Raw genomic sequence first — 20621 nt, 5'->3', positions numbered from 1 at the left:
TAACGAATCCGACTAGGAACCATGAGGTTGCGGGTTCGGTCCCTGGCCTTGCTCAGTGGGTTAACGATCCGGCGTTGCCGTGAGCTGTGGTGTAGGTTGCAGACGCGGCTCGGATCTGGCGTTGCTGTGGCTCTGGCATAGGCCAGTGGCCACAGCTCCGATTCGACCCCTAGCCTGGGAACCTCCATATGCCGTGGGAGCGGCCCAAGAAATAGCAAAAAAGACCAAAAAAAAAAAAAAAAAGGAATAAAATGTAAATCAACTTTAGCATAGTGTTTTAAAATTATGTTTCATCACAGCCCACATCCTCAGAAGATTGTTTTTTAATTAGATGTTTCCTTCCTCAAAGAGAAGCATTTTTCTTCCATTCTTACCTCAAGAAAGTAACCCTTAAAAACATGCCAAAGTTACTTCACAATCAGACTTTAATCCCCCAATTCTCTTGATTCTTAACAACTTGAACAACTTTAAGTAAACAATTCACAAAATCAGAATGATCATACTGAATTCCTTAACACCCAGTTGAGTAGGAAAAGAGAAAAAAATGCCCTATGATCTCCATAAATAAGGTTTTAGACCCAACATCTGAACAACAACGTAATGTATTCCTTTGGGGAAGCATTCTCCTTAATATTCATTATGTTGGAAATTTGAAGGACCTACTGAATAGCACAAGGAACTACTCATTATTGAATAATAATCCAAAAGAGTGGATATATGTACATGTATAAATGAATCACTCTGCCGTACACCTGAAACTAACATTGTAAATCAAGTATATTCCAATATAAAATAAAAATTAAATTAGAAGCAATAAAAAGAGAAAAAAATTAAGAAATTAGAAGCAGAACCTGTCAAAACTACTATGAGGTACCACCTTAGACCAGCCAGAATGGCCATCATCCAAAAGTCTACTAATAATAAATCCTGGAGAGGGTGTGAAGAAAAGGGAACACTAATACACTGATGGTGGGAATGTAAACTGGTGCAACCACTATGGCAAACAGTATGGAGATTGCTCAAAAAACTAAAAACAGAACTACCACTTGATCTAGCAATCCCATTCCTGGGCATCTATCCAGAGAAAACCATGACTCAAGAAGATACATGTACTCCAGTGTTCACTGCAGCACTATGTACAATAGCCAAGACAGGGAAGCAACCTAAATGTCCACTGAGAGAGGAGTGGATAAAGAGGATGTGGTACATATGCACAATGGAATATTACTCAGCCATAAAAAGGAATGAAATAATGGCATTTGCAGCAACATGGATGGACATAGAAATTACCATGCTAAGTGAAGTTAGACTGAACAGTGAGACACCAACATCATATACTATCCCTTATATATGGAATCTAAAAAAAGGATAAAATGAACTTCTTTGCAGAACAGATACTGACTCACAAACTTCGAAAATTTGATGGTTTCCAAAGGAGACAAGTTGGGGGTAGGGGGGATGTGCTGGGGGTTTGGGGTGGAAATGCTATAAAATTGAGTTGTGATGATCATTGTACAACTATAAATGTAATAAAATTCATTGAGTTAAGAAAAAAGAACATAGGAGATAACATTTTTTTAAAAAAGAAGGAGAATCTGGAACTTTGGTGATTTTTGCCTACACTTTATTGTTTTAAGATAAGAAAGCTTGAGATATTGAAAATGTGATTTACTATTTACTCTGTATTCTATGCAGATGAAGGTATAATGTTCACTTAACTCCTTCCTTCTTTTTATTAATTACTGATTTCTAAGAAAGCATATCTCAAACTAGGCTTATGCTAAGACTCATTTCAACATACTGCATCTGTTTAAAAAAAAGAGCGAGAGTAAGAGACCAAAAGAGCAAGAATACAGATCAGATAAGGAACAGTGGGTCATCAGCATGGTCAGAAGGCAGGCAGCAGCTGGTCTACGAAGAAATTAAAAATGACTACTTGCACAAGCAAAAATTACCAACTTTTCACTTTTAACCAAAAGGGTGTTTTTAATATAACAAGCATCCAAGTTTCACTGGTCATGAGAAAACCTGGAATATATTATACATGCCTGAATGTAGCCCAGGAAGCAGTATATGAGATGTGCTTGCTATCAACAGATTAACACTTCATTTTCATTACTCTAATCTCACCACAGGCTGTGAACACTCTCTTTTTCTTATTTGAACAACAATGGTGCATGAAAAACCAAGCTGACAGGCAGGCGGGGTTCATTAAATGCACGAAGCCTTTATTCCCATAACACATCTCACCTGTATGAAGCCAGGGTTTCAGCTTCCAGGCTGGCTACTGAAACAAGCTCTCCCAGATGCTTGCCTTCTCTTTTGATCCCTTCCTACTTAATTTATAATAAACATCAAAAATCAAGCGAAAATGGAAAAATTCCTTTTCACAATGAACTCCATTTAGCAGATGACAGGATTGGTAACATACTTTAAGATTCATTCAGTCCCGTGGTTACTTTTCAAAGTTGTCCAAGAAAACAGAAAAAAAAAAAGTGGTTGGGAAGGGAAATGATGAGATCTTTGAAGTCTGAGTCAGAGTTTCATCTTGGTATCTCCATCTCAGCGTAGTTCTAACTCATTGGAAGATATCTATAGCTTAGTTCTAACTCATTGGAAGATAACTGTAGCTTTTCACTGATCAAAGCCCTTCACAAAGTAATAATCAATCAAGCTATTTCCCAATAAATGACACTAAGCTTCACCCAAAAGCTACCCTCAAGGAGCAAAAAGGCTACAAGCTACAAAGTAAGGAATCATGAAAATAGGATTCCAAAGATGATGAATTTCTTTGTAGGGTGAGCCATCCATACGTATATTCATTGCATCTGAGGCAGCCACTAAGAAATCCTCAACAGACCTAGAAATGAATGAATGAATCACTTAATTTCTACAACCAACAAAGGGAAAGGTGTACACTTTCTGCCTGTCTACCCACCACACACAAATGCACTGCCAGTGGCAATGTGGGATTTTGCATTCTTTCCACAGCAAGACAGTAAGTCTTTCCACCAAGTCTAGAGCAGGGCTTTGGTTTTGGTTCTTTCTGGTACTCTAATTTTTATACCTACAAAAAGAAAGAATCAAAAGAAAAGCAAAAAGAGATATAGCAATAGATAACCTACCTGACTCATGAGTTAAATTCTGACATGAGGTCAACAGGGAGGCATTCTCACTCCAAAGACACTTTCTATGCATCTGCTCAGTGTATTATTTTGCCCATTATTTTTCAAGCGGCCTCCCAGTCATGTCCACTGCCCTCCAGCACTGGCAGAGGGCATCAAAGTGGGCAGCTTTCTTTACCTATGCCTGATTAGGTGCCCCAAATAGTCATCTTAATGATTGAAGTCGACGACATCTTTCTTGCTTACATTGTAATGGAAGAAAAAAATTAACCCTAGTGATGGAGGTTCTCATTTTGATATTAGTTTCATTATTACATTTAGCCAGCTGAAAGCAATTATTGTTGGCATGTAAAATATTCATTATCCTGAAATGTTTCTTTTTAAACCCCCAGGTTGAGGTATTCTGATCATCAAGTAGGAGTCCTGAAAAACTGTCTAGAGAACAAATAGCCACTAAAAGACACCTTAATAAAGTTGAAAAATTCATGACAGTCACACAAAAGCACAGCAGGTCCAGCACTGGAAGTCTTTTCCATGTAGAATAATATTTTTCAGTCTTGTCCATTAACAGTCTCTCAGCTGTGTAAGACCATGAGTTAAAATACATGAAATACCAAACAGCAATGAATCTCCTCTCACTGTGTTATGTATACTGCATGTTATCAATTTCCATTTATAATGTCATTCATTAATATTAGTTCTGCCATGATTTCGATTCCTTTTGTTAAATGTTTCAGTTAACTCTTACTAACTGCAGTTGATCTCAAGAGTCATACCACCTTCAACCTAATGAAGGAAACTTCACATGTTTTGCTCCTTCCTTCCTTTGAAGAAAATGCTCTCTTGTGCAGATATACGTCTAAATGCACAAGACGGTAAAGCCAAGAATTACTTTTTTAAAAAAGAAAGAAAACTAGAAACGCAAAATCTCTTTTCAGCTAAGTACTTTCTTAACACAGGCAAAGGATCCAATTGAGCTGCCTTTCAGCGCCTTTGAATGATAAGCCTGGGCCCCTGGTTACACGTTTTTATCACGCCCTGACTTAAAGAAACCCTTACATAGCAGAACTCAGGACAGTCCTCCTGTCAGCACCTCCAGGCTAAGGACCATATCTAAGGGTGGCACCTCTTTCCCATCCCTCTGCCAGAGGGATATATTGGCAGAAGGTGCCTTATTCCTGCTGCCTTTCAGGTGCACTCCAATTCCTTCACGTTAGGGCAAAAAGAGCCAGTGAAGGGAGGAGAAATCCAGAAAAAGAAAGGCGAGAGGAAAGGATAATAAAGTGAGAAAGAAAACAGGTCTGTGGGAACAGTCTAACCACACCACGTATTTAGGTCATTAAGTAAATGGCTGCCAACCAAACAGAAATGAGACTTAAAACAACCCCCTTCTCAACAACACACAAACCCTAAAGACAGTAGCAAAGTAACACTGCAGTCCAAAAATACTGAGTAAATAAGATGTCAGGAAGGCTCAAGAGAACCCTTGTTTCAATGACTAACTTCCTACCGTTCAAGATTATTTTCATTTTCTTAACAGAGAGAAATGAAAAACTGATGGGCTTAATTAAAGAAAAACAAAAGGATATTATTTTGTTGTTAAAGGATCAATTCTTTTTTTTAATTGGAATGATGATTAATAAGCTGAGAATTTGATTTCTAAGCTAGCCAGTTTGACTAATGCGTTTTTTCCACAAGCATTTCCATTAAGAAAGGCTCTGTGAATGAAGAAATGATAGAGCTCTTCTTCCCTTCTCCTCATCTCTGACTCTATGGACTGAAATGTTACCCAGAGCATTTGAGCAGGACACCGCACACGGCACTCACCCAAATGAACTCCAGTCATAAATTTTTCACCTTAGGGTTTGAATGTACACTATGAAATTTGCTAGGCTTCCTACAGGGAACGTACAAATTAAAAAAGAATCAATACTTTTATTTTTCCTAGTCTCTAAACTTTCTTTTAAACCTGGGGAGAGAGAAAGCAGTACAGGTCATCCTTAGCAAGGAGATGGAGGTACCCTAGGATGTCGCAGCCCCAGGCATCATTTACAGGATGTCATCGGCACATATTAAAACTTCTGAGCTTGAACAGCTCAGAAAGTTTTTTAATCTTATTTTTTGTGTCTGTTTACATTGTATCTTTTTGGGGAAAAAAACCCTCTTCTATCCAGTGTTTTGCTTTTATGTCAAAATACCAAGGCTGCTATTCCTGAATCATGCCTCTCCTTTTACTTCGCTAAAGCTTAAAAATAGATGTCCAAATGCCTTAAAAGGGTCCTGACTCCCTTCCTCCTCCTCTCTCTGGTCCTTAACTAGAAGAGAATCACCAAGCAAAATGTGGAAGCCAGCTGCTTTTCGGGAAATAAAAATGGCATCAGCTTTGGCAGACAGGAATGAGATCAATCATTTCCTCCGATCCCCAAACAATCTTCTCCCTAAGGCCCAGAGAAGGGTGGTTATGCATTGGCAAAACCACACCACAAAAGGTACAAGAGGATTTTCAAGTGGGCAAGAATTTATTCTACTCACAGAACACACTGTGCTCCAAACCTCATGTGAAAGGAAACCTTGAAACCATTATATCCCATGTTTTTTGGACAATAACAAGCAGGGACTCCCAGAATACATTTCTCTTACGAAAAGAGCCACCCCACAATTCACTCTCTTCTCCCTGCTTCTGCAAAGTTCCCTGACAATATTCCGTGGGGAAAAAAAAGGAGTTAATCCCTAGGTCAATTCAAACAGGATGATTCACGTTATAGACACAAGCTAAAGGCAAATCCCACCTCCTTCTCTCAGTTGTTTTTATATATATGTTTTCTAAGCAAGAGTCCCACGTTCAGAAAATACCTCTTCGGCTGTATAAAGTCATCAGCTCTTCATGATTATAGGGAAAATCCCCTCGAAAGCTTTGCAGACTGATAAAGGCAGATGCCTAACCTAACTTTCTTTAGGTAAGTGTGTGTCATGCATGTAAGGCCGGGAGAGAGAAGCCCTGGAGTTTTTGTTTTTCACTGAAGTGGATGACGCCAGCTCACTATCTATAACGGCCTGTTCCTTTTGGAATCAGCTCCCGGTGTCACAACGACCTGGCAAACTTTAATACTTTCACTATCACTGGAGTCCTTGCAACCCTGCTTTGGCTGTGACCCATTCACTTTTGCCCCAACTTCTCCGAGGTGCCTTACTCAGCATCTAATTAGTTAGGGAGGATTTGCTGAAGCTCTTAACCCTGACACAGGAGTGGGAGGATGCAGTGCTGTGGGAGCCCCAACCTGCCCTGTCACTCCATTAATCAGATCTCCATAAAGTCACGATGAGTAACTGGACTTATCAGTGACTGTTAAGATATACTCATAAATATAATTATAGAAAAATACAACAATTATATAGATAAGCTATCTGCACCTTTAGGGATTTATTTTTCAACTGTGGTTACCTGACTCACCTTAGGAAAAGGCTTTTACAAATTACACACACACACACACATACATACACATGGTTGCCATTTGCAGATAATACAAATATGAGAAAAGTAATTTCAGAATGATCATCTACTATGTTCAAAGTCAACATATGGTGTTGAAAATAAACTTGAAATCTGTGCAGATTTTTAATATATACCACATACACACCTGCGAGTATGTTTGTGTATGCTTTATCTGCTTTAACAGGTAGATAAACACCCAATATAAAGCCTCCTACTTTCCCATTGCTACTCTGCCCTTGCGTTACTAATTAGACAGTATCTGTTAAGTGAAGTCTGCATGTCATACATAGACTTAAAAAGTATAGGCCAACAGACAGGCACCTGTGTCTATGTTGCAATTTGTACTTTAACAATTTATCCAAATATTCATATGTGAGTATGACATTATGAGAATGGATGGTAAGAATTATATTTGAATATATGTCTACAGTTAAGACTTCAAAATAAAACATTTTACCACTCAAATTAGAGAGGGGAACTAAATTGGAGGTAGCAGCCTGGTAATTCAACAGGCTGAAACTACATGCCTCCTAATGTAAATATTTATTTTAGCATCAAGAGGTAAGTTTGGTCAATTTAATCCTTTTTCAGTAAGACATGATTACTAAAACACACCAACTGTAAGAAGGGGAGTAAAAAGGGAGGAGGGAAAAGTGCAGAAACCAAGGGATGGATGATGTCTGGCAATGAAAGTCATTTTCAAAGACCATTAACTATCAACTGCTTTACTCAGGGCTCTGGTTAAATAAGAACATACATCCTACGTTAAAAGGGACAGCTACGTGAGTGGGATAGAGTTTAGAATAAAAATGTACGTTTGGTCTAGAAAGAAGAATCAAACAACGATATACAATTAGGCATCTGGCTTATAAGAAATACTGTACATGAGCTTTTTAAACTGTTAGTTAATAAACATTCCAATTATTTGGGTGTGGGAGGCAGGTAGGAAGTCAGACAAAACCACTATCTCCACTTGAAAATATAGACTCAACCAACAGAAACTGTGTTTGCTTATATGAATAGAAAGAACTAAAAGACTACTGGGGAAAAAATTCATATCGAACATGTTTTTAAATGGATTCCAGCAATGTGATTATATATTTCTGACAATATATTTTATTTATCATTTCTCCGAAATGGGCTAGATTTTACATTAGTGAGAAAGTTTGCTTTACTCTCTCATATCTCTGGTGAGCAGACGCTCTGGTATTAATTGTAAATCATTGATTTAATTTTTAGCTTTCTTCGTTTGCCCCTTACCTATCTAGGAAATGATTTCTCTGGTGATAACTAACACATCATGCTAATGAGAGAATCTAATGCACAATAGAAAAATGTCACTACTAATAATATTTGCATGAAGTTAAATAAAGCAACTGTAGGAGAATGTCAGACAGTTGTTCTTTAACAAGACACAGTTTCACAATGAAATTATGTTGTTAATTTTGTTACATCATTGGGTGAATCCTAAATTACTACATAATGATGCTCAAAGTCATTTATAATTCTTAGTATTTCACTTGTGTCTGAAAAGAGATCTTATTAAGGATCTACATTTTATTTGAAACAGGTTAGATAATAAAAGGTAAATGCCTCAAGAAATGTGTAAAATGTGGGCTCTAGCCCTTTACCTGTTAGTCTTATTTCTGAAAAGATTTCAAAATACATTACACTACTGCATAGCCTAAGGTAGCTACAAAGAATTTTATTTGCTCTTCTCTCCTATGCACAAAATATTTAGAGAAACAGAAAAGTTACCATTTAAAAATGTGATTAAAAAAAAAAGAAAACTTCTAAAAGCAGGCCTTATTTTCTGTTCTTAACAATACTGCATGAGGTTAAAATGGGCAAAACAACATTACAGACTCTGAGAGATTAACAGAGAAGATGAGCAAAGGGTTTCTGGTTATTCTCGACCTGTCACTGATCAAAGTGACCCAAAAAAGAACTCCCTTTACAAAAGTCAAGAGTCATGCCCTTAAAGGTTATCAAATATTAGTCTGTATAGAAAAATATTATTCCTTTTGAAAAAATCATAATCAAATATGGAAGGAAAATGGAGGGGGAAAATGCAGTCAAACTGTCTTATCTCGAAACTTTAGAGAAACAGACTTAGTTCCACCAAATCTGAATTGGATTTTGGTATCTTTTTGTTAGAATTAGACAGACTGAAAGATTTACATACAAGCAGATCTAACTTTGCTCATACAAAACAGATAAAGATTTTTATATCCCTACTATCTAAATTACCTATAAAAGATACAAACCTAGAATATTAAATTTCAGCATTCTTTACCTATTTCCCACTATAAGTTTTGCTATATTTAACTAATACTAATCAATTCTCTATAACTCACTTTTGAAACCTACTAGTCAGTCTTTTCTAATATTTAAAGAAATGAGTAGGTAAATCTTCTAATTTCTTATTACAGAAAATTGACAAAAAATATGCCCAATAAATTTTCTTCATTTCATGAGCTAAATCAATTTTTCTTAAGAAGTAAAATAATCATAACATAGAAAAACATCTCTGTACCTAGAAGTATAAAATTCTGCATGCTTGATTAAACTGAAGAAACTTTTACCTATAGTTAGACAAAAGCTGGCTTAATGTGTATACTGAAACTAATATTCCTTGAAACTGCTTGCTTCAAGAGATATCATTTCAGGAAAAGTGTCTTTCTTGTATACACACACGAAGAATCAGCATTGCTGATGAACTATATGTCAGGAAAATAAACATATTAAACATGTATAACAATATATTTCTAGATTTACACATACTTTCAATTGAAGTTTACACAGTATTTATATAAACTAAAATGTCATCCTGAAAGAGAAAAAAAAAAAACATGTAAACACATACCCTCTTTTACATGCCTTCCAAAAATGCACAAGAGGTAAGCATTTAGTAACTATGACAGAAGAAAGGGGGGAGGAGAGCTCCCAACTACATCCAAACCAAAAAAATAAAGAAAACAGGTAAAATACAGTGAAATCATAATACTTTTTAAAATTGTGATTTTTCCCTTTATTGTATTACTGTTTAGTAAATAGTGTAATTAATATTATAAAGTTTTATATAGCATCCATCATGCATAACTTCCCTGTATTTCTACTTTTCATACAGTCATTGATACTCACTTTGACACACACATGCACACAGGTAGACACAAAACAGATTTTTATATACCCACAAAGTGGAACAGCTGGATCAAAGATGTAACAGATAAGGTGTACAAATTTCTCTCTCTGAGCGATTTCAAATTATTTTCCTATTTTTGACTTGTCATTTAATTTACTTTTATTTGCCGTTTTTTGCTAAAATGTTTTGCATGTCTTAAAGTCTCCTTAGATTCAAATCTACTTGGAAATGGGCTAGTGCCAAAGAAGCAATCTAACACCATCTATGTGGTTCAATAGCCATTTATCAATTGATCATTATCTCTATCTGGTTTTATTAACTCTTTTCTAGCTAGAGGGAGACCTAAACCAATCTTCTTTCAAAACACACACACACACACACACACCCACACCCACACACACAAACACCCTCCACTAACTCAAGAAAACCCTGAAGGTGATACATAGTTTTTAAAGTGCAGCACAAGTCATTAGGTACTAAGGTCAGTGAAAACACACCCTGTGTTCCAACCATGATGAGAGCCACCCAGGCAGGGCTATGTCTCAAAAATACACTTCTCAAAGCTCTCGGCAACACCAAGGAGTATCTCTGGGAGGAAATGAACTTTTTAACTTGCAAGAATGGGAAATTGCACATAAAGAGTTGCTTATTGGGTTTATGTTGATTGCATTTAAATCCCAGCTTACTGTATCAGCAGTAATCAGGGTCCCTCTACAGGATATGTCAAAATACACCTTATTCAAATGCATTTATCTTATCTAGAACTGTGTGGTACAACTGTTCGCTAGCTAAATGCTAAAAAGCCCTAGCACTCTACATTACCTTTTGCAGATGTATTTCTAAACTTGCGGTAGTCTCTACCCTGACAAAATGTTTTATTCCTTTCCTTACCAAGTTTAAAAATCTAATTAACTCCAAGTATTTAATTCTCATGAACTCTTACAAACAAAACAGATTTTTTAAAAAAAGAAAGCAGGTGCAGTGGTGGTGGGGGGGGTTGTTTTGTTTTTAATGAGTGGAACAATATCCATTTCCTAACAATCTCCATCTACTTAAAATCCCAGTGTATTTGTCAGTAATACTTTCGTACTGTGCGGAGGATAGTATCATACGAACTCTTGCTTTGTGTGGGTTTGGTGGAGGCTTTTGAAGCAAGACGTGTCTGGGAGGGAGGCACCAGGGAACTTCCCTCCCTCGCTTGAGCACAGTCCAAGATGAAAGTTTCTGGGTTGTTTCCCTTCGCTTCCTCTCCCCCTCTCTCCCCCTCAGAGCCGCAGAGCCAGCAATTGTGCAAGAGGAGCCAGGCGCGCGCGGGGCGCGTAGGTATCACGGAGCGCATGGTACGAGGCCGGCTCTGCTGATTAATGAGCGGTCGCCGGCGGCCTCGCGCGGACACGTCGGCTCTCCCTGCAGAGCCAGCGGCGGCGCAGCCGGCCCGAAGACCGCTCTGGGGAGGATGCCGAGGCTGCGCCCGAGCGTGAGTTCGCTGGCCGGGCGGGCGAGCGGGCGGGAGCCGAGCGGGCAGGAGCCGAGCCGGCGTGGCGGGAGCGCAGGGCGAGCGCGGAGGCGGAGGCGGCGGTCGCGGTGGCTCTGAGGACCTGGGACCAGCCGGCGGCTCAGCCTGCCACGCACGCCGCCTCCGCCCGCGGCTCCTGCGCAGCCTCCTCCGCTGTGCGGGGTTGGAGTCAAGCCGCTTCCAGCCCCAGGAAGTCCGTCGCACAGGGCCGAGGGGCCCTACATTTTATGGCTGCTGGGTTGGTGAACCTAGTTTGAGACAGCAGCCACTTGGAGGAAGTGATGAATGCAGATAGAGAGATAACATGGGGGGTTGGCTTTTCAAAAAAATTTTAACAGAAAGCAAAGAAATATATTGCGTCTTCCCTTGACCCAGACTACTGTGAAACTTTGCCACAAATGCCTTTGCTTGCTTTGACTTCAGTATCCTTTCCCCCTTTTTCTTTTAAGGAGCCCTTAGGGAAACTGTGAAGTAACCCTGCACGTTCCAGTAACAGTTATGACAAAACAGAGCCCAACTGCGAAGTGATCAAAATGTCAAAAATCTTTAAAACGGAAAATACCAGAGACAAAAGTACACATAACAATTCAAGATTTCCTTTAAAGAAAAAAAAAAGAAAGAAAGAAAGTAACTTACCTGTTGGGACATTCTGAATAAGAGGTTAGTATCAGCGTTTTGCCATGTCCCCATGAACCCTGGTTCAGCCGTAGTCGTTCTGGTTCCGAACTGCATGGAGTTGTCAGTACAGGAGTCTCTTAAAGTCAAGTCTCTTGCCCTCTTTGGCTCTCTGTCTCTCTGTGTCTCTCTTTCTCTCACATCCACTTCTGCCTCTTCTGACTGAAAAGTGAAGGTGGATTTTTTGAGCCTCTTGGCAGCCAGTAGCAGGAGTGTAGTGTAGTTAAGAAGCTGGCTGAACTGTGTATTTCATTTGGGAAGGGGGAGAATTGGGGGGAGGGAGGGGGTCAGAGCTTCTTTCGCACCTTCTGCACAGATACCCCTATCATTTATGCATAGATTGTGACTCCCCGAGCTTGCCTTTGCTCGGTTTAACAGCTGCCTGTCAGGTGTGCAGGCAGCACTGGAGACCCAACCATCAGCTTCAAACTCTCAGCCACTGCATGTCATTGGATAGCAGAGCTAAGAGTCAACTGCACTGTTCCACTGTCAGGCACCAAATGACACCCTGCACTAACTCCTCTCCAGACACACGGAGAGATACACACTTACGCACACTCCAAGCAACACCATAATCAGGGACGGTCCGCGGGGCAAGGAAAGGCTGGGGCCCTTTCCAGAGAATTTTTCCCAACAATGCTTTTGGGTATAACATGCATTATCTGACATCAGCCTTTGCTTTAACATTTGTAAACTGCTGGGCTTAAAAACATTTTTCCCCCTAATTACCCTGGAAGAAAGAAAAATATTCAGCTGTAAGAGAATGTAAAGTTGGCTTAGTTGTTGTCTAAATGTTAGCTGCTAAAAGTCATATAGTATATGCTAGGCTATTTATAACCATATATAAACTCCTAGAGAAAATAATATACTTAGAGACGTGACCTTACACTCTAAAAAGTAAATAAACCTAGCGGTTTTTTTGAACACAGAAAATGCACAATAAACATTTGCAAAATAAATACACACTATTTACCATCCAGTTCCTCAGGGCATTAATTACTAAATTGGATGTTCAACAGTAAGAAACTGAATGGCAAAGAAAAAAATGTGTACCTTTCCTTAAAGCTGAAAAGTAGGGGGAAAAAATCCTTTATTCAAGTTCCTGGATGAAGCCTCTACAATAGCTTTTCAAATCATAAAAAAGAAAAAGATGAAGAAAAAGCCTGTCCCATTTCAGACAAAAAGTAATGAATATAAAAACTCCATTTTTCATTCAGGATCTCTATGGAAAATTCTCTTAACGTTTTCTGGCCTGATGAAATATAACCTGGACAGCATGCCATATTCTTAATTAAACCCATTTTAAAACAAAACATCTATTTATTAGATAGTATTTATCTAGCTTATTTATGGAAAAGCAGAACTGAACAAAATGCACTGTACATAAACAGTAACTCCAAAATGGAAAGCTAAATTCATGTCGTCTCATAAAAGTAGTCAGCAGGAAAAAGCCATCCTTCCTAAACTTAAAATGTAAGGCACATTAATCTTCAACCACCTACAAATACGGAGGACAAATGTACCACTCTCCTTGCTCCTTCTTAACTCCAGAATAACAATAAACCTCACTCTCTGAAACAACAAAAGAAACAGAAAAGAGCTTCAATGGCAGCTTGGTGTCATTAGTGGACAATGAGAAAAGATGAGAAAACGTGCACTATGTTGACACAAATGTGCCTTCCCCTCTAGAACCGACGTCTCCTGAAAGCTTTTCTGTTAAACTTCCCTCCGGTTCACCACCATTAAGCACAAAAAAGTCTCAAAAGCAGCAAATTCAATATCTGAGAAGAAACAAACAAGAACCCAAAGAATTGTTGCCTTAAAATATATTAAGTCCACCTGTGGTCAATAAAAATATTCGGGGGGGGGGAGGGCAGAAAGACCCTATGAGTCAATTGTCAACAGTGACTGTACCTTTACAGCTAGCTATTACCCACTTAAACTCCCTCTAAAATTTGCTAGCCTCTTGATTTCTGAAGTGGCACTCAGTGCCTCAGTCAAGCTGCCTGCTCAGCTCCTGACCTTCCCACTAATGGCTGTTATTTGTGGGAGGCTTAAGGACACTGTCAATAGCAAGCTTCCTCCTCGCTCCTCGCAGGCTCTGTTGTATCGCTTTGCCTCCGTGTTTTCTCTCGCCTGCCTCTGGCTCTCCTGCTCTCCTCTCCCTCTCTTGACTCCCCCTCCTTCCTTCCTCTCTCCTTCATCCTCTCTCCCTCTTCTTCTAGCCCCCACCCTCCTTTCTTTCAGTCTTGTGGTCCTCTTCTTTCCCAGGTATTCCACCCCCAGCCCCGACCACACACACACATTCACACACTCACACACACACACTCTCACACTCTAACATCACAAAAATCAACTGGCATGCAGCAGCAAGCACCTGCAGTAATAGACTCTTTTATTAAAACTGTTATTCTGCAAGACTTGAAATTCCCCCTGGACCGGGCCATGTCAAAGCCGATATAATTAACTAGAGGCTCAGCAACGGATCAATTACCAGACAAGCAAGTGATAGTGAAATCAATGAAAGATCATCAGCCACATTATCAGTGTTGCAACTCATTAGGGCAAAACTGAGAAATGTGCTCAAAGCGAGCCCAAGCAAGGTGGCATTACAAAACAAAGGGCTAATTTGGAGACCCTGCTGTGAACAATCTGTAACAGAATTAGCCTTTTTTCCCCCTAAACTGCACAGCTCCGTAACTAAATGTGACAGACTGAGAGAAGCAGTTTATTAAGACACCAACCCCAAGTTTATTTAGTTCATAAACTCTCTCCTCGAAAATCAATACAGTCTGTACAGGGTTATTAGGCTGACTAGCTAATACATCCAAATCTGGTCTGCCCGGCCAGCAGTCTTCTGACAAAATGCTACCCAGCATAGGCAAACTGAGCTCTTTCAGACAACAAAGCTTGGGTTGCTCTAGATGAAACAGGTGTACAATGTACCTAGAACACGGCAAATTACTGCCAAAGCACAAGCTGCAGAAGCACCAGGTTATCTTTCTAAGGTTTAAAATATTTTGACTACAAATCTACCATGCAATTCTGCACCTGCTAAATGGATTTGATCAAACAAAATTTTAACTACTGTGTAAGAACAGTCTATAAAGAGGACAAGCTTCATTAAAATAAGAGACAACAATTAACCCAGACTTAATAAGAAACAAATGAGTAAACTAAACAAAAACTTCAAGCACATAGAAACACTGTGTTCTGCAGATTTGAGCCTTCAAACATTCGTTTTTAAACAAAATTTTCAAGTACAAATTCGACTCCTCTAGAAATCTTCAAAAATGCATGGTTTGAACTTGCTACTCATTTCCACAGAGAAACACAGCATGCAGAGTCTTCAACCTTAGGATACTTTTCTGTCTAGGAAGCAAAACACCCATATCATTTTAAGGTGATTTCATGTATACGTGTATACACACACACACACACACACACACACACACACACACGTATCTCTACAAAGTACAACGATGTCTTCTGAGCTTGTCCACTGGCTATAAAGTTTGAAGATTCTGGAGTAACTATCTAAAATCACTTGTATTAAAATTACTTAAAGCTAGGGGAGTAGAGACAGGCATCACTTATATAGTAATTGTTTTTCTCTTGCCCTGATCCCATATATTTTGGCTTAAAGAATCACAAATACTAAAAGTGATGTGTTGGCTTTCCCCCATTTATGGATAGTGAGAGATGGTCCATGGAGAGAAGTACACCAACTAGGTCTAAAGAACCTGGTTATTAAAGACACTATAGCCACGTGAATTCCTCCTCCTCACCACAACACATAGCAGAAAAAAAGACAAAAGTAAGAACCTCAAATGCAGTTTACAGTGTTAAAACAGACTGGGGAACTGAAGGAAAGAACAAAAAGACAGCAGCTTTTCCAAGTGATTTCTGAGGTTTATGGTGTTTTCACATTTAAAATGTTCCAAGAAAAGGATTACACTATTAACATGACTTCACTGTACTGGCTCTAAGATACTAAATCCTAAACTCAAAAAAAGAAAATTTTTTTTTTCTTCATGTTCATAGACTTTAATAAAATCTAATTTAGAGACAGCTGTAAATAAACATTTTCCCTCTAACTTTCTGACCTGGTACCTTCCTAAGCATTTTATAGCTCATGTTTTTGAGTAATCTATAAAAAAAGTTAGACATATGTATTCTACATCTAGACTATAGATACCAATGTTTTGGGTAGTAATTAAAAGTTGTAATTACAGAGAAATTTTACTTTTTAAAACCTTTTTGCATATAACTACATACTGTGCATGTACCCTCAATGAGATCCAATTAGTTGCAAAGAATTTGCATTTCAGTTAGTGTGGGATAACAAGACTATAGGGAGGCACAATGCAATTCCACCAGCAGAGTAAAAAAGTGGGCTCTTTCTTGTTAGCTCTGTAAGCAACAATTCCCACAACTGACTGTTTAAAACGTTACTGATCTTTTCAATATTTGGATATTGAGGTGGGTTAGGATTTTCCTTCCATTAAAAAAACAAAAAACAAAAAAACACACGTTGCTGCACATATTAGCCACAATGAATACCTTGAAGAAACAAATGAGCAAAAGAGTTTGTTTTCCACATTTGTATGTGGGGTATTTGGGGGGGGTGAATATTACATATTTTTTCTCTTAATACTGATTAATTTCTTTAAAAGCACAATGCTTTCTTAAAATAAGTTCCATTAGTAGGAGCAGGGGAAACCTCATAGAGATAGTTCTATGTTAACATATATGGTTTTGTGAGAAACACATGCATTTAGTACACTGGGAAAGTACTTAAGGATTTTCATTTTTTCTTATTATGTTTCCAACAATATAAATCCTAAGAAAATATCAAATAAATGTACAATTTATACACACAGTTTAACAAGCAGCTCTAGTACTTCTGCTGGTTCTCGGAACAATACCTGTAATTCCCTGGGTTCAGTTTGGCAGCTGTTAACAGATTTTGTAATCTGTAATGACAGTAAACTGGCCTTTGCTCTTCTTTTATTCACTATTCATTTTCAAGGCTTGGTTAAGTACAGAGCTGGGTTAAAGATCAGTGGTTTTGCATGTGACACACGCTGGTATTCATCTAATGGCTTGTCAAGACAAAACTGTCCCTGTTCTTGCCAAAATAATAAAAATGACGCTCCACATCGCATGACAATCAGCACTTCCTTGTGGCAAAACAAGTCAAGCTTTTATAATTCACTTATTTTATAGAAAATAATTTTAATAACTGGCTATCCAGTCTTATATGTGGAATTAGGCTGCCATTCTCATTAGAAATTTTTTTAAATGTTATGTCCTCTCTTAACTCTCAACATGTAAACTAGGTTCTAATCATATCAGACTTTACAGCATTAAAAAAATGCAAAGCTACAAATTCATATGGCATTAAGGTATACACCTTAATACATGCAAATTATGCAGAAGAAGCAGGCTGGGCCCAGTCACAGAGGTGGAGGGAACCAATTGAGGAAATGTCATTTTTCTTGAGAACAAAGTATGAGTCTTGCTTTGCAACATCTGTTGGGCTGTGTGAAATGTTAACAGATGTCTTAAGTGAAAAAAGGAAGAAGAATTAATAAAGGAAACCTCCTCTGAACAGATAATCCACCCAAATTTCCATATTCCTGAGGAAAAAAGTTGACAGCACCCTTTTTCCCCAGTGAAACCTGCCATCCCTACTTTATTGTGTAAAGTTTCATTTTCTATGTGAGGTTAAGGGGGGAAATTTTTTGACTCACTATAAAGAATAGAGAAAAAGTAAAACTAACAACAATATCACCTGCAGATTTCCCTTTGTGAATAATTATACCATAATCTAAGCTGCCTGTTTTCCCTTGAGTCATATGTATCATTTGATGGGAGGACAGTGAAAAGCTCACCCCCCAAAAAACAGACAAAAACATCAAGTATTACTCTGCTGTGCCTACGTGTTTGGAGGAAAGGAAGGAGAGATTAAAAAGCAGCTCTTAAGATAAGAGTTGAACACACTGTTAGCCTTGAAGGCACTCATCTTTTTCTTTCCTTTTTTTGGGGCGGGGGGCAGGGGGGCTTCCCTGCAGCATATGGAGTTCCCTGACCAGGGATCAGATAGATCCAAGCCGCAGTTGCGACCTGAGCCGCAGCTGTGGCAAAACAGGATCCTTAACCCACTGTGCAGGGCCAGAGACTGAACCCGCCTCCCAGCGCTCCCAAGACACCAGTGATCCAGTTGCATCACAGCAGGAGCTCTGAAAGCACTCATTTCATGTATGTGTGAAATACAGCCCTCACACATACCTTACACACACTCTCATGCACCACACACGCTTCCACTGGCTCATTTCCTTCCATGGCCAACCTTGTACGGGATGAAGCACCCCTCTGCCAAGAGCCACATGTTCCAGCACCAGAGTCCGAAGTAAACTGTGGGATTATACTAATTGGATCCCTTCACTTCAATTTTGAAGAAACCGGAATGAACAATTCCCATTCATGTCTCAATTTATCAGATAATCTAGGCAACCCTGAACGCAACCACTTTTAATCCAGATTAAAAAGCCGGTGCCTGCCTGCCAACTACTGAATCCAACCCAGCGCCTGCTGGTGTAGGAATGAACTGAACCATACACCTGTATTCTTCTATAATATAAATCTTCCTCTTTGGATACATCAGCTCCATTGCTTATTCTCTAAAAACCTGGGACATAAATTCGGGTTCGCACAGCTCATGGATTAACCAATTCAAAATGCAGTTAAGGATCTTCACAGGTTCAAATGAAGGAAGAGAAAAATGGTGTTGTCCCCTCTGACTGCCAGACTCAAGCACTGGCCCTTCTCTCCTCTGAGAGAGTCTGTGATAAAATTGTGCGTGTCACGTCCTGTCCACAACTACACCTTCTGCAGACGGCTCTGGCAGCCTGGGCTGGGCATTTCAACATATAGAAACCTAAGCCAGAATAGCCTGAAGATTTCAGGGGACAGGAGCATGTCAACAAGACACGCAGGCATACCTTTGGGTTTCGGTTAGTTTGTTTCTTGGGCTCTGGTGTTTACGCACAGGAATACCACGTTAGAGCACATGACAAAAAATAATAATGACTGCTGTACCCTTAAAATTCATCACCTACCCTGAGGGAGAAGCTTGTGCACTGACAACATCATTATGTTATCTGAAACTATGGGGGAAACAGGCCTCCTAAAAGAAGGTTTCAACAGGACAAAAATTTAAATCACTTTCAGCAGTAGCAGGAAAGCCCCCCATAAGCAAATACCACCTAAAAGCCTCATCCTTCTATGGCAAAAGAGAGAAACCGCTCCAGTTGACACTTGTCTCTGTACCAACTGGCACCACCAATGTGACACAGCATCTGCTGACAGCCTAATCAGGGACTCCATTTCAGAGAAACACATCAAGGATGTGTTTTCAGGGACATATCCAAATGCCATAATCCCTCGATACACTATAAAACATGTGAAAAATAAAAAGAATCTGGGTAGGGTGTGGTAGATGAGGCAGTTTATAAAATGTCAGGGAAATGATGAATGCTCAGAATCAAGACATTTGCAGATACAAAAGCATCTGAGGTTGGCATGAATCTCAAGCCTCCCCCCCCCAAAAAAAAAAAATCTAATATTTTACCTACCCTGTTTTGGCTTAAAGACAGAAAAGTGACTTTATTCATCTTTCCCTAGCTGCAGTGACAAGGGCTTCTTTCTACCATAACCTAAAGTCCACGTTTTATGAGAAAGTTCTGAGGAAAACAACCAATAAATGTGTTTCCTTAAATGAGTGTCAAAAACAGGCTGGGGAGTATACAGCAGGCAGTTACTTTTGTATGACCATGAAGAGCTGCAAGGATTGTAAAGATAGTGTTAATTTCTTTATTTTCTTCCTTCTAAAGTCTGGGGACCTGAAAAACTTGCAGCCTCAGCAATGTTATCCTAATAATAGTTTACATTACTGTCAGGAAGGAAGAATAAGATAGACACCCAGTTAATCAAACACTACTTTTAGAATTTCACAGAAAAAAAACAACTCTGTTGATGGTACCCCCCCATCATGAGAAATTCATAAACCTAAAAATTTTAAGTTTAAAAACTAAAATCCCAGTACACTGGAAGTTTCATAATCTGCACAAAACCACAGAGACATATACATACACACACACACATATACACACACACATATATACACATATATATACATACACCTATTTACATGAAAGAATGCTGAAACAAAACAAACTTGAATGAACTTGAAGAATGTTTTCAAAAGTAAGAAACTCAGAAGATGCCAGAAACTCATTAACAGCAAATTAAAAATAGGAAGAATTAGCAAGTAACCTATTCCTGAACAGTGAGGACCTTCTGTGGAGAACAGTGGCTACAAGGGGCACAAAATAAAGCTTCTGAGGTCTGGGTGATCTTTTCTATCTCCATCTAATTGGTGGTTCTGGGTATGCCCACTTTGTGAAAATACACCAAGCAGTCTAACTTTATTATCTGTGCATTTTTCTCTATGCATGCTATACTTCAGTTCAAAAGTTTACTACTGCTACTGTTAATGGTACTACTACTAAACACTGTGGGAACAATAAATTAGAACTATGTGAAAGAAAGGGGGGGAAGAAGGAAAAAGAAAAAATAAGGGGGGTGGCAGAGCAAAGCAAA

The 20621-nt window shown here is 38.9% G+C and overlaps 1 protein-coding gene and 1 long non-coding RNA gene across 20 annotated transcripts in view; one reads left to right on the top strand and one right to left on the bottom strand.

The window, feature by feature from the left end:
• BNC2 (basonuclin 2) overlaps window positions 1-20621 on the bottom strand; it is a 455833-nt gene that overhangs the window by 300620 nt on the left and 134592 nt on the right. For 15 of the 19 annotated variants that reach the window (XM_003480511.4, XM_021063323.1, XM_005660090.3 and 12 more), the window contains one exon: window positions 11916-12116. The exons of 2 other annotated variants lie outside the window; for them this stretch is intronic. In XM_003480511.4, coding sequence (XP_003480559.2) covers window positions 11916-12116 — 201 coding nt within the window. Of the gene's footprint in view, window positions 1-11915; window positions 12117-20621 lie in introns of those variants that run through there. 2 more of the 19 variants (XM_021063392.1, XM_013993543.2) reach the window with 1 other exon arrangement.
• LOC110255487 lies at window positions 8868-11910 on the top strand. Its single transcript, XR_002335861.1, has 2 exons — window positions 8868-11240; window positions 11729-11910. It is a non-coding gene; the product is annotated as an uncharacterized LOC110255487 (long non-coding RNA).

This window comes from Sus scrofa, chromosome 1, assembly GCF_000003025.6.
Source record: "Sus scrofa isolate TJ Tabasco breed Duroc chromosome 1, Sscrofa11.1, whole genome shotgun sequence".
In the NCBI taxonomy this organism is placed as follows: domain Eukaryota; kingdom Metazoa; phylum Chordata; class Mammalia; order Artiodactyla; family Suidae; genus Sus; species Sus scrofa.
This window is presented reverse-complemented; position numbering and strand designations above follow the sequence as displayed.